The sequence below is a fragment of the Dipteris shenzhenensis genome, chromosome 32 (assembly GCF_047967505.1).
Source record: "Dipteris shenzhenensis isolate YYH24624 ecotype China chromosome 32, Dip_SZ_1.0, whole genome shotgun sequence".
NCBI lineage: Eukaryota > Viridiplantae > Streptophyta > Polypodiopsida > Gleicheniales > Dipteridaceae > Dipteris > Dipteris shenzhenensis.
In genome coordinates, this window is record NC_141627.1 from 12,015,967 (window position 1) to 12,037,593 (window position 21,627).

Here is a 21,627-nt window from a genome sequence, read left to right on the forward strand (position 1 = left end):
TTCTTGCTGCATGAAGAGATCAACTAGTCCCTGTAGTCCACTCCAAATATAGGGCTCAATATGTATATGAGGGTTGAGCAAGAGGCTGTGTGCAACTCGCATAAGTGAACAGAAAAGTGCTAAGTCATTCAAACTCCAAGTAACCTCATCTACAATAAATTGTATGAAATATGGGACCAGAGGATGGAGACCAGAATCAGTTACCAAACTTCTCAAAACATCCTTAGATAGCACAGAATCAGCCCCAGTCGTTATAAGCTCCGTTATTTTGTCGAAATAAAGCTGCAGTTCTCTAGATAGACCATGTCTGATAGGAAGTTTGACTTCAACTGGAAAGTCTTCGTCTTTTATTTTTGCAAAAGTGACATTTTTGAAATTGATATCGCGATCATCGACATAGAACAAATCGGTGTGGCCCAGGGCCCTCTTGACTCGTAACGGCCTCCCGCAGCAAAGCCGTATAGTGGCTCTATGTTCCGCAGCTGGAGCGCACTTTGATATTTTGCTTCGCCAGCCAGCTTCTACGTAAATATGACAACAGCTAGCCCCTGCGACGCCAAGGAGCCCAGTATTCAGAACTAACCAAATTCCTCACGCGATGTCAAGGAGGACCAAACCGTGACCAGCGCTACGATGACGTCCGTGAACAATTAATGCCGTGATTCACAACAGCTAGTTCCGTGACCACTAGCGCTACTCCTCATCACGTAACGTGGATATTAAAAGCCAGAGTTCCAACTCCTGCGACAACGTCTGGTTACAACGACCATACGGTCATAGCTCTTCTAGCTAGTTCCGCCCTACTTCTCGTGATCAATCTGAACGCTCTGATACCAAATGACACAACTTAATCTGTTTGCTCCTAACTGGTTCTTGATTCACGGGCATAGGCACCTCAATTTTCCTCCCAACCAACCTCGGTGGTAGCAAGCTCTCAGCAAAATCCTGTTGTTATGTGAAGCTCCTGCCTACTAAATTCCACCAAGCCCCAAAATTCCCTAGATGGATCTAGTATGCCACATGTCTTCTTTCTAGGGTCCCTCCTTAATGCATCCTCTTGGGATATCATTAAAACCATTTGCCCCTGGGCACATTTAATGCATTTAGGTCCCTTAGCCTTAGATCCACCTAGTCTAGTGCCATGTCACCCTCACCAAGGACCTTGACCTTTATTCCTTTTTGATCATTTACATAAAGCCCAAACTAATATAATACAAACATTGATCCTTTAAAGGAAAATGCCGACTGACCCTTCCGAGGTCATGTTACCTCGACTTGAGTGTAACACTGCCCCCCTTCTCCTCCCCCGCCCCCTCCCCCGTCATCCCTCTCCTCCCCCCCACTGCCCCCCTCCCCGCTGCCCCCTTCTCCTCCGCTCTCCCTCTCCCCCGCCAGCCCCCCCCGCCCCCTTCTCCTTCCCCGCCCCCCTGCCTCGCCCTCCCTCTCCCCCCCCCGCTACTCTCCCCCTCCATCCTTTCCTCTGCCCCGCCCTCCCTTTCCCTCCCTCCTAACCCGTCCTCCTTTCCTCTCCCCCTCCCCCTCCTTCCTCTCCCCCTACCTCTCTTTCCCTCCCTCCTATCCCCCCCCTCTCCCTCGACCTCCCTTTCCCTCAGTTATTATTAAAAAAAAAAAAAAAGCCTCCCCTCTCTCCCTCCCCGCCCCCTTCCTTCCTAACTCAGCTCCCCACGCCTCCCCCTCAGCCTACCTCCGTCTCCCCCTTCAGTCTATCCGCGTTCAGGGCCTCCTGGGCAGTAGATTCACGGACGGAGCTTTTTCAGTGTTGGAATCAGCCTTTTCACATCGATTGGCGAATGGATCCCCATTCATCCAATCTCCGTCCACTTCCATCGGCCGTAAGAACCGTCATTTTTTCAGAAGACGAGTTGCAGCAGCTCAAGAAAGATGTGGAATTAGAGGGCTCCACATCACTTTTCGCCCGCATCTTTTTGGGTCACACCCTTCCAGATCACAGGCTAGAGACTGGATGCTAGCGGCGTTACTAGGAGACCTCGCCCCACACCTCAGGGATATTCGACTTTTGGGACGTGGATTCTTCCAAGTGATTCTTGAGGCGTGCCCAAATCTCCTTAGCCTTGGACTTGAAGTTGATATGATGGATCAATGAATCATCTAGACAAAGCCCGCTGATTGCGATGGCCCTCGAATTGTGTTGCTTCCAAATCTTGCATATTTGAGGCTCCGTTGATGCTTCAAGTGCTTCATCATCTTCGATGGCATTCCAAACATTTTCCTTCATGAGAAGAAGTTGAACTTTTGTTTGCCATGTTGGGAATCCGTCCCCCTTGAATTTGTCCACAAGGAGAGAGTTGGTGGAAAGCGAATCCATGAAGCTATAGAAGAGGAAGAGCAGATGGCAGGCACAATGGAACTGTATAAGAGGAGATGGCGAGCAAAAGCAGGAGAGTGTGGGCAGCAGTGCAATGTGAGAAGCAGCGCTATGTTTGGAGCAGCGTGGGCAGCAGCAGCATTTTGTGAGCAGAGAGGCAAGCAGAAGAGAAGCAGGATGGCGGGGGTTTGCAGGCAGAGAGGTGAGTAGAAGAGCAGCAAGATGACGGGCTATTTCCGGGTAGAGAGGCGAGCAGAAGCGGGTAGAAATGGCGGGCTGTTTGCGGGCATAGAGGCGAGCAGAAGTGGCGGACTGTTTGCTGCTTGCTGCGGGCTGAACCACAAGCTGAATGGCGAGCTGAATGGCACGAGCTGATGTGACGATCTCTTGTTGGTGAAGCTATCCAATGGTGAGGCTCAGGGTGGAAGAGAAGATTGAGCTCAAGATGGAATTGGAGAAGGCATTCCTCCAAGGGGAATGAGGGAGAGAGGCTTCAATGTACTCAATCTCTTACCTCAACCTCTTGGAAGATAGCCTAGCTCTGATACCATATGAAGATGCAAGACATGGAATGGAAAGGAAAGTAGAAAAGCAAGACTAGGAAAACATAATGGAACTGAAATAATGCTAGAAAGTAATGTACAACCAAGCAAAGTACTTACATGATCAAGAAAGGCTTGAGGCTTGATGATTTGACATGAGAAAGTACAATGCCTTTATAGGATAGGCACACACACTCTAAGTGTCAAATGTATATGGGATAAGTCCCATAGTGACGCGTGGCACTCTAGGATATAAAGTAGTATAGTACTACTCTAGAACACACTAAAAGTCACTCAAATTGACTCCATTTCCTAACAGCCCATACTTGTGTACCATCATTCTGTACATGTGTGGCAACATCCCGTGATCTGCCAGCCTTGATCCAGGCTCCTAGATCTACGTACTGCTGATGTGCCAATCCCTTACTGATGATGTGGCAGATCTGTACAGCTCCGGGCCTCCAAGACCCTCCGACCTGTCAGGTATGACCTTTGTGGTGCCATGTGGCAGCATTTTTTCTGTTCATGTGGCAGCTCCATATGTCTTGTTTTGTTGTGAGCATGCTGCCCACAATGCAGCCAAGGTGCTGCCCATGTGGCTGCCACACCACCCTATGGTCCATCCACCCCTTTGCTCTATTGGAGTTGAAGTGTAAGGGGAGATGCCTTGCCTCCTCACTCCCAATAAATGAGCCTATATTTGGTCTTGCCTCGACTTTTGTTTCTTCTCAAAAGCGACAGTTCCACTTGCATGCTCCTTCTTTTGCTTTGTCGTATTTCACGAGTGGATCAACCCCCCAACCATCAAGGAGACTTATGGTCGGACTCAATACCACGTGGAGGAGCCTTTGAAAGAGAGGATGAAAGAGATGGAGAGAGACTAGGGACAGCAAAAAAGGCTGAAAATTTTGTTGTATTCTACAAAATTCAAAGCAAGGGGGTGAGGAACTCGGGACTCGTCACTTGAGAGAGAGAAGAGGGTTCAGAGGAGAGAGCTCTACTGAGAGGAGGGGGATGAACAATGAGAGGAGGAAAGAGGGGATGAGAGTAGGGGGGCTGAGAGAAGGAGGGGCAGAGAGGGCTATGGGTGAGGGCTGAGAGGAGGCTCCCACAGCAAAGGGTGATGATAAACAGGTTACCCCCTGTCCTATGGCAGCACCAAGCCAATACCCAGAATGCTGGGAAACACATTTCGGGAATACTATTCCTAGGAGTTCCAGACCTAATGAACAGTCCACTAGTGGCTATGATGCTAGGTAAGCAAGAGAAAGAAGTTGACAATTGGCCAACGGTGATAACATTGGCTACTTATAGTCACCAAAGAAACACGACAATCAATGTAGCAAAAAATTTCTATCAATTTTTTGGAGAAAATTAGAAGGTTTGATTAAGCTTTAAAAAGCAAATACAGCTTAGGTGTCCTAGACTGCCATGCCGACCATACTTGTGAAGTTTTTCAAAGGGTTCTCAGCCCACAAATAACCATATTGGCAGACTAGGCTAGGTCTTTTGAAAGTGTCCTTGATGTTTAGATGCCTTGCAAAATCATTGTGACCTTGCTTCCATATAGAGTTCAAGGTGTAGACATTGTTGAGCTAGATGCCATCAATGTGACTACAAGTCAATCCAAATTGCTACCCATCACAAGGTTATAGTATGAAACCCAAAGATGCTTGTTGGCAATGGACTCCTCACTTCATCACTTCATCCTTAAGGGGATGAGAGGCAATGGACTCTTAACTTCATCCTTAGGGGATGAGACTCGAGAGGCTTCTTTGATGGCTATTCGAGTGATCTCAAACTAGATTGTAGAGACATTCTTGGTCAAATAAGCCGGGATGTTGTCCATGGCCTCAAATTGTTAAATATAATCTGTCTTTGAAATCCAAGAGACCGATTGCAAGTCACTATCCTTAGGCCCTTTGATAAGCAAGCTAGAATTGTTTGGTGTGTATCTAGATTTGATATCTTGCTTGATACCTCTAAGGGAAATGCTGAATGGCCTCTTGATGAGAATTGGATAAGAGAAAAAATACCCTTCATTGATATCTTAAAGAGTTCTCGTCAAGGCTAAGCTCCCAATGGACATCGTTCTAGCCTAGCTACCATGATTGCTCAGCTTGGTGTCAATCCAGTCACCCATATAATTCATGATTTGAATGTGGAGCTAGAGCTTGAAGATTTGAATCCGGTCACCGATAAAAGTCATAATTGAATGTGGAGCTGGAGCTGGGTATTTATGTCTCATTGTGGCAAGCCAAATAAGTGAAACTAGCGAGGGAGTGTTGTTGCTTATCAGTTGCACTTTCCATGTCTCCCTTACTTGCCTAAAGAACAATGATAGGGTGGAGGTATGCTGGAGACCCTCAATTCTTTCCAAGGATTCTTGTGCAAGGAATCTCGAGGAACAAATGGATTCCATGCTAAGGAGTGAAGAGGATGTAGGGCTAGTGTTTGGAGAGCTAAGGAAAAGGAGCTCCTGTTGAAGAAGAAAGGAAATAAGGGGGGAATCTTGGGTGCGGCAGTGAGGGAATTGGACGAGGAGGCTAAAGAATAACAAAGAATATGTATAATAGGGAGAAACTGGCTAAAGGTTGGGGGCAAGGGAGGAACAAGATAGGAGAGGAGCGAGAAAGGTGGGGATGGAGTTAGTAAAGGCTTGAGAGAAGGATTAGGTTGGAAAATCAAAGATAAGCGAAGAATATGAGTAGGGGGAATACGGGGATCTTGGGGTGGATAGGGGGAAGTTGGGCAGGAGGTGTGGGGTCTATTAGAAGGCGATAGGAGGGATCTAACGAGGAGGGGGGGGGACCAATAGAATTTGAAGAGACTCCTACCTCGCCCTCAATTAACTTTCTTAGGTTGGAGGATAAAGGATATTCGAAGAATATGTGTAGGGGGAATACGAGGATCTTGGGGTGGAAAGGGGGAAGTTGGGCAAGAGGTGTGGGGTCTGTTAGAAGGCGATCGGAGGGATCTATTGGGGGGGTGGGGGACCAATAGGATTTGAAGAGACTCCTACCTTGTTCTCAATTAACTTTCTTTGCAAGGTGGGGGAAGAATTGAATAATTGGGCAAGCTTTGGCACGGTGGGCCAATGCCCCGTGCATTTGAGGCCCTATTATGGCAAACCAGCCACATGCACCTATTGACAATGTTCGGTGCTTGAGAGGGTCTACTGGAGAATGATCTCTAAAGGAAGGATGTTGGGGTCATAGAATACCACCTTGATTCTTGAAACTTGATCCTCCATGAGAAGCAAAACTATTAATAAGGGTAGCTAGGACCGTGCCAAAATGTATACCAATCTAACCGATGGCTCCCATGGAAGACTTGGGAAACATAGTCATGGGCAATTGCGGAATGTGTCTATGTCCTTGACCATTAAGACGTGCTACCATATAAGTATAATGGCCAAGTGGGTTTCAAGAAATAGAGGGCTGTGTGGAAGCAAGGTAAGGTGTTCTCCATAGAGGTGAGCTCGAGAATGAAGATGCCTCGCCCATAAACGGTGAAGACTTGGATGTGGCTGCCCTTGAGAGTGAGGCTCGCTTACAACCAGTCCCTAACTTGCTTGTGGGTGAGATTGAGGCCAACAATGCACTCTACCACTTCTTTGTCTAAAGTTCCTAAATAAAGCCCCCGGCCAACTGATTTTCTTGAGGTGAGAGTGAGATTTAGATATAAGTGGGATTCAAGAGAACTGTCAAGAGAGTTCCTCATGTTAGGCAAACGTCGCCAAATCAAATGTGTTTTCAAGACAAGAGAAGCTTTCAAAACGTACCTTCCCATGGGAAAAGGTGATAGAAAATGGTAACAAAAGGGGGGACTAGTTGAAAGGAAGAGAAGCCAAGGCACAGAGGAAGAAAAGGGAAAGTGAAGGGAGGGAGGGGCAGCGCAGGGATGGAGAGTAAGGGAGGAGGGGGGCTTCCAAAATGTGGAGGCAGCAGGAGCCACCCAAACAGGGGCAGGAGGGAGAAAAGGAGTTGGTGGGGGTTTGTGGAGTGCACTCCAGCAGCCGGGGGGGGGGGGGATTAGAGGAATGGCGGGGGCTGGTGGGGTAAAGTGGGGGTGGCTAATGCAGCCGAGGCTTGGGGAAGGAGTGGAGGCTGAGGCAATGAGGGGTGGGGGGCTGAGCCAATGAGGGTAGGGAGACGGAGCAGGCTGGGGAGATGAAGGGGCGGGAGGGGATTGGCAGAAGGGCAGCAAGAGGAGAAGAGCGGAGGAGGAGGCTGAGATAAAGGGACGGAGAGGGATGGAGAGTACAGGAGCATGAAGGCAGATAAAGAGAGAAGAATGTCAGGTTAATAATTGCTGGGCAATTCAAAGGGGCATTTAGACACTAGGAACATCCAGGGCAGATAAGAAAGGCACGGCTTGATAGAATCAAGTTTTGCAAAATATGGTTGCTTTAAGTTTTGATATTTCTTCGATGTATGTCCCAAATAAGCCTCTGTATATTGTACTCTAAATAAGATCTTTCGATGTATAATTTGTTCAATAAAGTATAATTTACAAGGAGCTTGTGGATGGCATGACTTCAGATGATGTATTGCCATTCTGAAAGACAAAACAAATTAGCCTTGATGGATGGTCATGTGAAAACATTGCAGATATTGCCTTTGGATTGTGGGTAACAGCAGGACTCTCTCTGCAAAAGACAATTTATGGAGGAATCTTGTGAGGGATGCTATCAAAAGACAGAAATATAGAAATGCAGGAGGCGATGCAGAACTGATTAAAGTAATAAAAAAAGAAAAAATCAATGCCAACGAACTTTCTGATCTTCTACACATGGGCTCTATACTTTTTGAGGATAAACCATGGAAAGTAAGTTTCCTTTTTAGAAGGTTCATCTCCCCTGCCCGTGGCTTTGTGTGTGTGTCCGTGTGTGTCTCTATGCATGCATGCATGTTAGGCTGTAAGGCAAATGATGGTATATCACTAGGAGTGGCAACCTGCCTAGAGTGCTTGCTCATCATATCCTGCCCCCGTCTGTGTGTGTGTGTGTCTTCTGAAGGGCTGTAAGCAAACATCGTACATCCAGAAGTGGTAACCTCTTGATAGTGCCCAGTTATTGTTGCAAAAACAGCCACAAAAACAAAAAGGCATGCTTTTATTGAATCTACAATTGTCATGTTAAGACATGAGTTCACACAACAGCAAATGTGTCATTCATCTTGTATCTGTGCATATATGTCCAGTGCCGGACCATGTATGACTCTCTCTCTCTCTCTCTCCCCCACCCACACACACACACATACACACACAACTCACTTTAAAAACTAAAATAAAATAGTGAAAACTTTGAATGCTTTATATTACAAGATAGCTATCCCAGAAAAACTGGTATGCTGAAAGATTACTTCAAGAGAAAATCTCAATGTAGGACAAATATACATCATGATCTATGCAGCGAGTTTGCAGACAATCGAAGAGTGATTGCTGCAAAGAATGACGGAAGAAAACAGAAGTAGAAAAAACTGGATCACCAAAGACCCTATGGTTTCTTTCTTTCCAGAGAGTCCAGAGTGCCCAGTAGCGAACCCAGGTAAAGAATAACTCAAAATCCGGCCGTCGAGGATAGATCCCAAACAACCAAAAAAGCATTCCAAAAGAAGCCTCAGGAAATCTTAGTCTCAATCTTTGCCGAAGGATGCCCAAGAAGCTCCGTGTCTGGGGGTAGTGCAAAAAATTATGAGATATAGATTCCCTCGGAGCTAAACACCTACGACAAATAGCTGGAGCAATACGTCTACATGGTAAAAGCTGTCCAGATGGAACAACCCCCAATAGAACATGCCTTGAAAGACTCGTTGTAGAGGGACCTTGGAGTGCCAGATGTGTTTCAATCTTTTTCTCCACCATTTGACCGGACGATGCAAACACTAAATCTGATTAGCCTTGTCTGATGCCTAGGGTGGAGACAACATAACTTTATATAAAGATGAGACTATAATATGAGACAGCTTCAAAGGAAGAATGGATGAGTGTAGTGGAAGAAGAGTCCAATCTTGAAGCGTGTCTTGAAGTTCTAAAGGCAGAACGAGATGATATGGCTGAAGCATCTGAGTTATGATCTACCATACAGGACGATAGTGCATTCCTAAACCATATTTTCCAGCAGCCAAAGGGAAGGATAAAAAAATGCCATCATCATGAATGACATCTGCAACAGATGAAATCCCTTTTGAATTAAGAAAATACGAGCGTCTGGGCTCCTGTAAAGCCCAATGGCTAAGAAAAAACCCGTGACCAGTGGATGCTCTGATCTCTCAAAGAGTTACTTTGCAAAAAGTCCTGGCCATGCCAAGCCAGATGCGAGAGAAAATGTTTCCAATCCAAAAACATTTGAGTAACAATAGGGCAACCTTTGACCTTGCCTTCAATACTGCCCAATAGAAAATCCCACTGAGCGGGTTGCCAATAGCCGAAAGCAGTAGTAGTAAGTTGAAGAAGTAAGTAGCGTATCATAGCAGCCCAAGGGTGATCACCATGTAGAAATTGTAGCATCATTTTCCCTTTGTGAGCCATAATTTGCACATGAATATTGAGAATATTCAACCCTCCATGCAATTTTGATGAACATAACTGTTGTACCGAAAGAAAGTGCAAGCTTTTCCTGCCATGCTTTGAACGCCAGAAAATGTCGATGATGGCAGACATAAAGGATGTAGGATCTCCTTTGGTAAAAAAGATCAATGGCAGATAAATTGAATGTAGGCCACTAAAATAGATTGAAAAATTCGGAGCTTGACATGCAATGGCCAAGTCACTAACTTCCAATATTCCAGCTTTTTCTTAAGAATCCTATCAATCTAATGACGACGAGTAATTGACCAACCCAGAGGATAACCAAGATGACGTATCAGCTGATTGGGTGGGACAATTTCCCTCGGCCATACCAGACTGTGCCAATCTTTAGAATGCAATGGCAACAAGCGAGATTTATGAAAATTGACATGAAAGCCAGCAGCCAGGCCATACAATGAGAGAGCTTGCATAAGCGAAGAAAGGTCCCTTTCAGTATTCTGTGGCACAAAAAAGGAATCATTTTCATAGGCCTGAGATACTAAAGGGCGACTTCCAGGAATATGCAAGCCATGTAACATGGCAGTCGCTACCAATTGGCCGATATATTGAAGCATAGGATGCGTGGCTATAGCATATAGAATAGCACTAAGAGGACAGCCCTGGTGAACTAAACAACGGAGTGTCCAAGACCTGTCTTCAGCGATGGAGTATCACACGGTGGATTCCTCCAATTGTTCCAGCAGCACCCAGCTCCTTGGCGCGAGTGTTCCATCCAAGAGCTGAGAGGGGGTGTGTTGGAAAGGTCACCTCCCCATCTGTAAGCCCCCAAAGGAGGAGAGCATGGGGAGGGAGACCTAGGACAAGAGGATCTGAGGCCAGCAACAGTACGGAGCTGTACGGAGGTATGGGACAGCAAGTACGGAGCGAGAAGTAAGGATCCAAAGGCTGAAAGAGGCCTGAAACAGTTGCAGGTTCTGTAGAGGACAAAGGCGCCTACTTGGAAGGGCCTTTGGTCCTGGTAAAGGGCCTGAAATAGAAACAGCCACTTGTCAAGGCGGGGGAGCAGAGGCCAGCAAAAGGCTGGCAAACCCCCCCTATATATAGCTCCATAGGGTTGTGGGGGGGGGGGGGGGGGGGGATGAATCTGGTTGGCCACATGGGCCAGCCCACAGCCCCATACATAGGGGGGAGTGGAGGGGGCCAGCCAGGCAGCTGGCACACAAAGCAAGGGGGCTGGGCCCCCATTTATCTGGAGAGAGCACACAGCCCAAGAGGAGCTGCCCACTGCCTGAGATATAGGGCTGGTGGGGGTGGTTTCAAGGAGGCTGAGTTGGCCTAATCAAGGGAGGCTGGTCCTTGCACCTTATAAAAGCAGCCCATTGGAGGGCATTCATACATCCAGCAGGCTAGCAAGTTTGGGAGCAGCAGGAGCAGCAGTTCACACATTCCCAGGCCTACATCCAGGAGGCAGAGGAGTATAAGAGAGGCTGCAGACTGAGCTCTACTAGGGCTGGTATCTTGGCTGTCTCCCAGGGCAGCAAAGAGCCGAGGTCAAAGGACGGAGAGTCTACATATGCTCGAGGTTGAGCACGCAGGCTCAAGTTCTAGAGATATCCGGCAGATCGTAGAAGTACATGGTGGTAAGATCAAAGGACACAAGCTCTAGTGGGACTTTGGATCTATCTCTTTTGTGTTGTGTCCATACTTTGGACTGAAATATATTCTTTTGGTAGCTTCTATATCTGGCTGGATCATTGTCTATTTATGAGTTTGCACATCTAGTTGAAGTACATAAGTGAAGAAGTTTGTGATTCCACACCCCACACATAGTCTCTTGTGGTGGATTTCTAACTTTGTATTAGAGCCCAAGTAGGAAGCTCACAAGTGTGGGAGCTTGAAGGAAGGGACCTTGCTGGAGGATGACCCTGATTCAGAGGCTCTTGGGAATCGACTTCCATGACCGGAGGACAATTCCCTTGTGAGGAGGGTGACTCTTGTTCAGTCAGGTGCGTACAGAGTTCTGGTCTACAGAAGGTTGAGTTTGCTTTTCGATTTTGCTGTGTGGTTTAGCAGCAGAGATATTTGGGTGCATTTTGAGCCTTTGATAGGGTGAGACAGCAAGCTGTCTTTTGGTTTTGGACACCCATTTTCCTATATTTGGGGCTTTTGGATTTTTTGTAGGTGTTTTGCAGAGAGATCTAGCAGAGATTCAAGTGAATTTATGCTTGTGGGCTGTTGCATTTTGAGCCATTGATTGGCTGTTTTTTTCAGAAGTGGGTAGGTATCAATCTCCTAGCAGGGATTTGTATTGTGCACTTTCATTCCCAGAAAGGGAATTTTTGGTTGGTATTTGCTGCAATTTCATTGGCAGTTATGGCCCAGAACAATCAGCTATCCTCCTTTCTTTAAAAAGGTTTATCATTCTGCACATTCAGTCATGCAAGACCTCGAAGGCAGCTTGGGATATTTTGGAGAGTATGTTTCAGCCCGCAATGATGCTAGAGTCTCATTCCTAAAGAGAGAGTTGATTCATCCTCATATGGATGAGGGTGACTCAATGTCTAAGCACCTCACTAAACTTCCAGATTTGAGAGAGTAATTGTTGAATATTGATGAGATCATTCCAGATTCAGAGATGGTGGTCACTACCACTCTGTATTCTCTTCTTGAGTCTTATCTTGGTTTTCACACCTCATGGAATTTGTCATTGAGGGGGGGTGGCAACCCTCTCACTTTTCATGAGTTGATAGTACTTTTGTTGCAGGAAGAACAAACCAGAAAGAACGAGCTGGTGAACATGCGATGCTTTTGAAATTCAAGCCCAATGGGAAGGGGCAGCATAAGCAGCATGCGGTGTTTGTCATTATTGCAAGAAGTCGGGCTGAGGGGAGGGAGGAGAGAGTGGCGGGGAAGGGAGGTACAGCAGCAGCAGGGAAGGCAGGGAGCAGCAGCAGCTCCCTCATCCATATCCAAGTTGTAGAGCTGATGCTGGTGCTGAAGAAGCAAGATCCGGGATGTATTATTTGTCTCATACAGATCCTTCAGAATGGTCCACGCCTCTACTAGCGTGCTGGTCATCTGGATGTGAGGGAGCATAGAGTCCGCCGTAGTCCCTGTGATCAATGCCAGGACATAGGCATCTCTATCTGCCAATGCTTCGAGTTCCTCTCCATCTACTGGTATAAGTATCCTCCCCTTGTCCACCACATCCTCCAACTTCACCTCCGCTCTAGTTGTCAGTTTCCATAGTTTTCGAGCCACTAAATGACTCCAGATCTTCACCTTCCAGATAGGATAATTAGTCCTATCCAGTTCCCCAAACTCTCCAAATTTAGAGATGGTGAAAGAAAGAACTTGATCGGGGTAAGAGGAAGGGAGAGAAGGGGCTGAAGAGGCTTCTTCTTCTTATATCTCAAAAAAATATACATCAGTCCATCATGCTTGTGAAAGAAAATCCCACAAATGCCAAAAGCCCACACCTACCCTAGATGTGTACAACTATGTGCCTACCCACATCTATGTACAGTGCTAAAAAACTTGATACAGATTTTGTCCTATCAACGGCACAGTCCTCACATTCGTCTGTACAGTCGCACACCTGACTACGTCGTACATTGTATGGTGTCCGTACTGACAACTGTACCCGCGTTGATAGCCGTACCTATGCTCACAATCGTACATCGCCATACGATCATGTGCACCTGCCTACCCGTTGTCCGAACGACTATTCCGTACACTTCTGTACTGCTGTACAGCTTTGTCCATACACATGTCTGTACAACTCTTTTCTATTGCAGGTGCATTTTAGGATTAGGAGCATTTGGGAATCAGCCATTGACTGGCTTGGATTCCTCCCAGAGTCTTAAAAAAGGATAGGTTTGTTGCTGGTCTGAAGCCGGAGATTAGGATAAAGATTGAATGTAAAGAGCTGGTCACGTATGAGGATGCTCTCAGGGTAGCAAAAGAGAAGGAGAGGAAGCATATAAGATTGTCACAAATGATGCAAGAGATGCCAATGGTTTAGCATGTGCATGAAATTCTCTCGCATGTGAAGCTAGAAATACAGAAGCCTGAAGCCAAGAAGGAGGAGAATATAAAAGAAGAAATTCATGAAATGTCGGAGCTTATGAAGAGTTTGAGTTTGAATTTGATGAACGGTAGGGGAAGAGGTAGATCATCGTGTGCTTATGAATGGCAGCATACCTTCTTCAAATAATTCAGGCCCGTGGCAGGCAGGACGAGGTCAAGGGTCATTTGCACCTTGTGTCCAGTGCTTTAATTGTGGAGAGTGGGGACATTACAGCACACACTGTGATAAGCCTCCTCGTGCTGGAGGTGATGTTCATCCATTGCCAACAGGGTTGAATAATAGGGTGAATGATCATAGTGTAGAAGTAAAAGGTGCAGGTCAGCCTAGTACCTCTGGAATCTGTAAAGCCACTGCAGAAGAGAAAGGGAAGGTAAGGCAGTTACATTTGGCTTGTTGGAGTTGGAGGAAGAGGTTGGTCCAAGTGCAAAGAAGGGGAAGCAGTCTGAGGAGATGATGACCTACCAAAAGAAGAAGAGCAGGAAGCCCAGAAGGAAGTACATAACTGCAGATTATCCCATGGGGAAGGAGCAGGGAGATTATGATTTGGTGGAAGATCTTCCAGCGAGGAAACCGGACATTACATTTGCTCAAATGATTGGTCTATGCCCAAAGCTTAAAAAAGAATGGAGGCGGGCTGTAAATCCAGCAAAGAAGAACTCTCATAAAGGTACAATTAAGCTGATGTCTGTCTCAGAGTTGCTGGATCTTTTACCTACTGTAGAAGCCTGGCATAAAGGAAAGGGTTTTGGAGAGGCCTATATAGATGGAGGTGCACAGATTTGTGTGATTACCCAGGCTTGTGTGGAAAGATTAGGATTGAAGATATCCCGCTCCTCTAGTTATCGCATCAGAATGGCAAACCACTCCAAGGTGAAGACTTTAGGGATAGTACCTGGTCTGTAGGTTGAGGCATTCAGTGCTTCATGTCGAGTGGATTGTCATGTGATGCCTGCGGGGTTGGGAGCCTATCCTTTGATTCTTGGAAGGCCATGGTTGAGGAAGTTAGGTGCAATTCAGAATTGGCAGAAAGGAATCTTTTTTGTACATACGAATGAGAAGAAATTGAATTTCGATATTGTAAGCAGGGTTGAAGTTTCAGATTCAGCAAGTGAAGAGGAAGAGAGAAGTGAAACCAACAGTGAGGATGAGAGTTCGGTGATTTCAGAAAGTGATGAAGGAACAATAGCATTGGTGGATTTGGTAGATGAGGAATCACAGGTGGATTTAGTGGGAGCAACAGGGTTCTGTGAGGAAGAAGTGGATAGGTTTGAGGTTATTGAGGATTTAATGCAGCCCAAATGTTCTCAAGAATCAACCCAGGTGTTGATTGAGCAATCATTGAATCTTGATCTCAATGTTGAGGAGAGAGAAGAATATTTGAAGATGTTGTAGAAATACCCCAATTTGTTTATCACCTCTTATGAGGAGATCAAGGGATTTAAAGGGAAGCCTCTGAGGATTGAGCTGAAGGAAGGTGCCAAACCTGTTTTTCAGAAAATAAGGAGATTAAACCCGGAACAGAGAGATGTGCTGAAGGAAGAGGTAGATAAGCTTCTCAAGGCAGGAATAATTTATCCAGTAGTTCACTCTGATTGGATAAGTCCTGTGGTCATAGTGCCAAAAGGTGTAGACAAATGAAGAGTCTATGTTGATTACAAACCTCTGAATGCAGTGACAAAGAGAAACCACTATCCTCTGCCTTTTTTGGATGATATTCTTGATAAAGTGGTGGGTCATGAAATGTACAGCTTGTGTGACGGATATTCAGGGTACTTCCAGATAGCCATAGCCCAGGAAGATCAAATCAAGACTACTTTCATTACCCCCTAGGGCTGTTTTTGTTACAGGAAAATGCCTTTTGGAGTTACCAACGGCCCCTCGCACTATCAGGAGAATTAAGATCTGATCTTATCACCCTTCCTGGATAAATTTTGTAAAGTGTTTATTGATGACATCTGTGTGTACAGTGGAAGAAGGGAGCACTGTGGAAAGCTGGATCAGGTATTCTATGAGATAGATAATAATGGTGGTCAATTAAATCCTAAGAAGACTCAGTTAGCTCGGACCAGCATTAAAATATTGGGGCATATTGTATCTAAGAATGGGATTGAGCCGGATCCAGGTAAAGTAAAAGCTTTAGTTATGCTGTCCTCTCCTGAGAATACCAAGCAATTACATACCTTTCTCCAGAAGGTGAAGTATCTGTCGAGATTTATTCATATGTTATCTCAGATTTTGTATCCTCTTCAGCAGGTGGTAAAATCTGAACCTCTAAAATGGACGACAGAGAGTGAGGAGGTGTTTGAGGCAGTTAAGGAATCCTTGACTCATATTTCGAGTGTAAAGCCACTAGATTATTCTAGGACTTTTTATGTGAATCCGTCTGTGGGACCAGATGCTATTGGTGCTATTCTTTTGCAACAGGGAGAGGGTTCCAGATATATGAGGCCAATCTACCATGCCAGTAGGGTGAAGAGTGAAGTAGAAAGGAAGTATTCAGCGGCTGAATTGGTCTTGGCTAGTCTCTTGTATGCCTGTAGGAGGTTTCGGTCTTATCTATTGTCCACGCCTTTTATGGTTCTCACCTCATGTTCACTACTGCCTCATATGTTGAATAGTACAAACATCTCCAGGAGCATGATTAAATGGATAGTAGAGTTACAGGAGTACTCTTTTACCTTCTTGGTCGAGAACTCTACCAGAGCTTCCTTGGTTGATCTCCTCACCTATAAGGAAGGACCTATTTTAGTTGAAGATGTGGAGAAGAACACTGACATGTATGAAGAAAAAGTACTAGAGGATGCATTTGTTTTACACTTTGATGGATCTTACAAAAAAAGTTTAAATAAAAGTACAGGAGGAATTGTCATTGATGATCCTGGAGGAAATGAGATTCGGAAAATGGGAATTCAGCTCGAAGCCAACAGTAATAATGAAGCTGAATATGCAGCCCTCTTTGAAGGTTTGAAAGTATGCATTAATCTGGGGATTAAGAGACTCATGATTAAGGGAGATGCTCTGTTGGTTGTGAACCAAATTTTAGGTGTCTGGAAGGTTAAGCATGTTCATTTAAAGAGATGGATAAGTGCGGTAAAGAAACTGTTAAATCAATTGGATGCTTGGACACTCCAGCATATTGAAAGAGGTAAGAATGTAAATGCACATGATGCTGCGCAGGAAATTACAGCAGCTTATGTTGATGCAGTAGGAGTGCAGGAACCCTTATACAAAGGAAGGGAGACATTAGCTTGTGAGGAAAGCTTCCTGTTAACTAGTAAAGTGCTTGAAGAAGTTCCGAAACAAAGAAAATACAGATTTATTAAAAGCTGTACTTCTTATTGTCTGATAGATGTTGTTCTTTACATGAAAGGGGCTGATCTGGTGCTCAGAAGAATTCCCTGGCATGAGGAAGTTTTTCATATTCTACAAGCTAATCATGAGAGAGTATGTGGAGGACATTTTGCTTTCAAAATCATGCTGAGAAAAATACTTACAGAAGGATATGTGTGGCCATCCCTCTAGAGTGACATAAGACATTGGTGCAAGTCATGCCTACAGTGTCAGCAAATGAGTAAGAGGATCTTACATCCAGAACTCAGAAATATCATGCTTGCTTATAATGTTTTCGAGAAATGGGGAATAGATGCCATCGGCCCTCTACCCATGACAGCCAGGGGAAATTGTTATATGTTGACAGCTGTGGATTATTTGACGAGATGGGCTGAAGCATGAGGAGTACGGGCTGTCAATGCAAAATCTGTATGTAAATTTGTGTATGAGGATATCTGCTGTAGATTTGGTGTACCACTGGAGTTGCTTTCTGATAGAGGTCCAGGTTTCAAGAGTGAACTGATGGATTTATTATGTGGAAAGCTGAAGATTAAACACAGATATGCAAGTCCCTATTATCCCCAATGTAATGGGATGAATGAAAAATTTAATGGTGTATGTACTAATATTATGGGAAAGATCATGAGAACCTATGAGAAGGAGTGGGATCTTGCTTTGCACTGGGCTTTATGGGCTTATAGAGTTGCAATAAAAGAAGGCACCCAGTTTTCACCATTTCATCTTGTTTACGGGAAAGAAGCTCTATTGCCCTTGGAAGTAGAAATTCCTGCATTACAGATGTTAATGAAGATAATTGAGGATTCAAATTCCACTTTCCAGAACCGGTTATTGGATTTGCAGGAAGCACAACTAGATAGACAAAAGGCGGTGGAACATTATGCTTTAATTCGAGGAGAATCAGAAGAGAACAAACAGGAAATTCAGGGATAAGAAAATCGGGGAAGGTGATCTAGTTTCTTTTGCCGAAAAAACAGTGCTAATTATATTACTTCGAGAACAAGATACAAGAGGTCAGCTTATAGCTGACGGGCTGCGTTCACAAACCGGACGCAGCCCTAAAAGGTAGCATAATAAAACATACTCTCACGGAGGGATATGACGAGTGTGAATGAACAGCCATCGGGGTGGTGAGTAGTGCCACCGAAGGCCCTGTGTAGTCTGCTCGAAGAAGAGGCCCTGTGTGTCCCAAGCCCGGAGGAAGCGTCTCCGCTTCTCCTGACCGGCCCGGGAGTCTCCCTGAATCTGGTCCCACTGGCCTCTGAGGGTATGAATAATCTCACTCCAAATCTCTGCCATGATCTGGGCAGTTGATAAGGAGGTGCCACCGAGGATCTGCGCGCAGCGCGAGGTCCAGATGTGCCACCCTGTAATGCTGCTAATAATCTCCCAGACTGGCTGCCTCTCCCGAACTCCTGTATCAGCCTCTGCTAGGTGCTGTGGGATACCCTCGAGCGGCCCCCACGTCCCCTGGGTGATAAGGAAAGTGGGGTCCTGTTGGCGTGCCTCGAATAGGTGATGAAGACCAGGTGCGGTGCTGCACCAACAGAACACGCCCCAAGTGATCAATCCTAGCTCTGGTGTTGCGCGAGTAAGAAGCCCGAAAGTCCACCTCCACACTTCCTGGGCGCGAGTGCAGCTCCACAGGCAGTGTTGTGGTGACTCCTCATCCGCATGGCAAATCTGACAGCATCCGTCCTGGCCTATCTGCCTCAACCAGCTCCCCACTGGAAGACCTTTGTGGGCAAGAAGCCACAGGAAGTATGAGATCTTCCGCGGCCGCCAGCTCTCCCACAAGGCCTTCCAGAATGCCTGCAAAAAGAACCTGGAAATACCCTGTGCGTACCAGCTGGGTCGTTGGGTGGGGGGGCGGCTCTGCATCCTCCCGAGAACTCGCCTGCCCAGAGTCGTGCTGTAGGCGAAGAAGGAAGTCGGCCCCTGTCCTGTCACAATCTCTGGCCACCACCACTCTCCTGGGTCCCAATCAAGCTCTGACAAGGCCCGCCCCTCCCAGAGCCAAAGACGCCAAAGCTGCAACTGGTCTTGCACGATGCTAGGGTCGGTACGCCAGACCTTCCCCAAAAGGCCTACGACCCTAACCCTCTGCCACGGGAGTAGGGGGTCGATGAGCGCATCCTCTCTCCTGAGCCGTCCATCCCCTGAAACCGCGAAGAAGGAAATAGAGGAGTCATCCATACGTCCTGCGACCACCAGTGGGATGCCACGGGGGGTGAACTGTCCCAGCCAGCGGGTGTCACCAGGCATGAGGACCTGAGGCTCAGGTGGAACCAACCAAGCAGCTGGGATCGCACCGTCGATCTCCGTGCGTCTCGCCTGGACTCCACGTGCACCTCCAGCTGCGTCTGCAAGATCAGCCATCTCCAGATGTCTGTACGTATCCCTCCAAACTCGAAGGGATCGGGCTGGCCCCCTCATCCAGCCGTCCCACCTGATATGTGATCTCTCCCCCAACTGAAGGCCCTCGGCATCTCTGACCTGACCGTTCCAGATAAGTGGCTGGCGATCGATCTCCTCCTGACAGCTGGGAGGGGACTGAATGAGACTGAGGCGGAGCCGCCTCCAAACCATGAGGAGGCTACGAACGAGTGGGGAACGGGGCGGAAGTGAAGATCCACCTGAGGGACGGTAGCCACTCTCCACCTCGGCGTGGGACACAAGAGCCGACTCCCTGCTGAAGTAACATCTTCCACGTCTGCCCCCCCGGGGTCAAACCGCGGATGACAAGCTTGCCTAACAAGGCCTGACTCTGAAGCTCTGGATCGATAACCCCCAGGCCACCCTCAGCCTGCGGAAGAATGACTGTCTGCCAAGCAACCCTGGCTCTGGTATCTCTAAGACCATCCTCCCCAGACCAAAGGAAGTTCCGAACCAACCTCCTGAGCTGTGCCACGCTGGATCTCGAGAAGCACCAGCAGGAAGCCACATACCAAGCCGTGGCTAGGAGGACCTGGTTAACTACCAGGGCACGTCCTGCAAGAGACAGCTTAGCAGTGCTCCAGAAAGCCAGCTTCCGTCGGATGGAGTCTAGCATCGGGAGAAACTGCTGAGCTGGCGTGATGTCTAGGCCAACCTGGAAGCCAAGGTATCTAGCTGTCTGTCCCCGTGGAATCCATCTGAAACCCAGAAATCGCCCCCACTGAGAACACGCCCCAGGGTCTGTGAGAAAACCAACTGATTTGTTCCAGTTGATTTTCGCACCAGCGGCCGAGCAGAAGACCTCCAGGGCCATCCGCACCCTCTCTAGCATCCTCTCATCATCCTGGACATAAAGGGCTGTATCATCTGCGTACTCCGAGTCCAAAAGCTCCGTGTCCTCCCGGAGTGGAAGGCGAACACCCCTGATCCCGGTAGACCTCGCCCGAAGGTAGTAAGTCATGGCCTCGGCGAAGAAAAGAAACAGGTAAGGAGCAAGGGGGCAGCCCTGACGCATTGATCTCTCCAAGCTAAAGCGCTCACCCATCCTGCCTCCAATGATGACCCTGCTAGACGCTGTCCTGTACAAAGCTGAGATACCCTGAATCCAACCCGCCGGGAAACCTAGCCGCTCCAGAGTCCCCTCCAAAAAGGACCAGTCCACGCGATCGTAGGCCTTCTCGAAGTCGAGAAGTAGAATGGCAAGGTGTGATCCGCTGTGCTGAGCCCACTCCGCCGCCTCTGAGAAGGTGAAGACATTATCCAGGATACTGCGATCCTGGACAAAGCCTGTCTGAGTGTCATGAATGAGGTCTGGGAGTAGAGGCCGAACTCTGGCACTGATCATCTTGGCGAGGATTTTGTAGGCAGTGGTAAGGAGAGTGATCGGACGCCACTGGCGGATCTCCTGCCTATCTCCTCCCTTCGGGATGAGGTAAATCAGTCCCGAAGAAAGGCTCTCTGGCATCTGACCGCTACTGAAAATCCCCTGCAGAGCTGCAAGGAGGGGCTGATCGATCTGGTCCCAGAAGGAGGTGAAGAATGCTCGGGATAGCCCATCCTCACCTGGGCATTTCTGTCCGTCGATAGCCATCAAGGCCTCCAGCATCTCATCCAAGGTAAACGGCGCCAACAACGTCGCCTGCATGCTAGGCTGGACCAGGGCTGGAATGTGCCTCCACACCTCCTCACGAGCACGACTAGCACGAGGGGCAAGCGGCTCTTGCTGGAAGAGGGTCCTGTAGAAGTCAGTGGCCAACCCCAGGACCTCCCCCGGATCCGTAACGAAGCGACCATCCGCTGTCCTGAGACTCCGAAGCTGATCACCTGCAGCTCTCTGGCCATGCGTCCTGAAGAACTCCCTGCACATCCGGTCACCCTTCCGGGCCCAGAAGGAGAGAGAGGCGTGATAGGAAAACTCTGAGCGACGTTGGAGTGTCTCCTCCAGGAGGGCTCTGGCTCGAAGGGCCTGGATCCGAAGCTCCTCCGAGCCCGGGGAAGCCTGCTGGAGTCGCTGAATGGAGGCGAGGTCCCTCCGAAGAGCTCTCTCTCTACTCCACCAATCCTGTCGAACCTGTAGGGCTGCTAGCTGGCAGATCTGGCTGGACTCCTGCAGAGCCTGCGCAACTGAGTCCACCAGATCCACGCACTCCCCCCAGTCTCTGTCCCAAAGACTGCAAATACTGCTGCGCACGTCCACCCTCGAGAAAATGGAGTCGGGAATCCTGCATGACCGGGGGGGAAGGGTCTGGGCTGCCGAATCTAATGAAAGGAGCACCAGCGCATGGTCGGAAAGTGTCGTCCCTGGAACTATACCCGCCTGACCGCCTCTA

General features: G+C 47.5%; 1 protein-coding gene across 1 annotated transcript in view; it reads left to right on the plus strand.

Moving 5' to 3' along the window:
* The window catches only part of LOC147880306 (uncharacterized), a 272,580-nt gene that overhangs the window by 66,599 nt on the left and 184,354 nt on the right, over nt 1-21,627 (plus strand). The window contains 1 exon segment of the mRNA XM_087370397.1: nt 7,503-7,719. Coding sequence (XP_087226523.1) covers nt 7,503-7,719 — 217 coding nt within the window.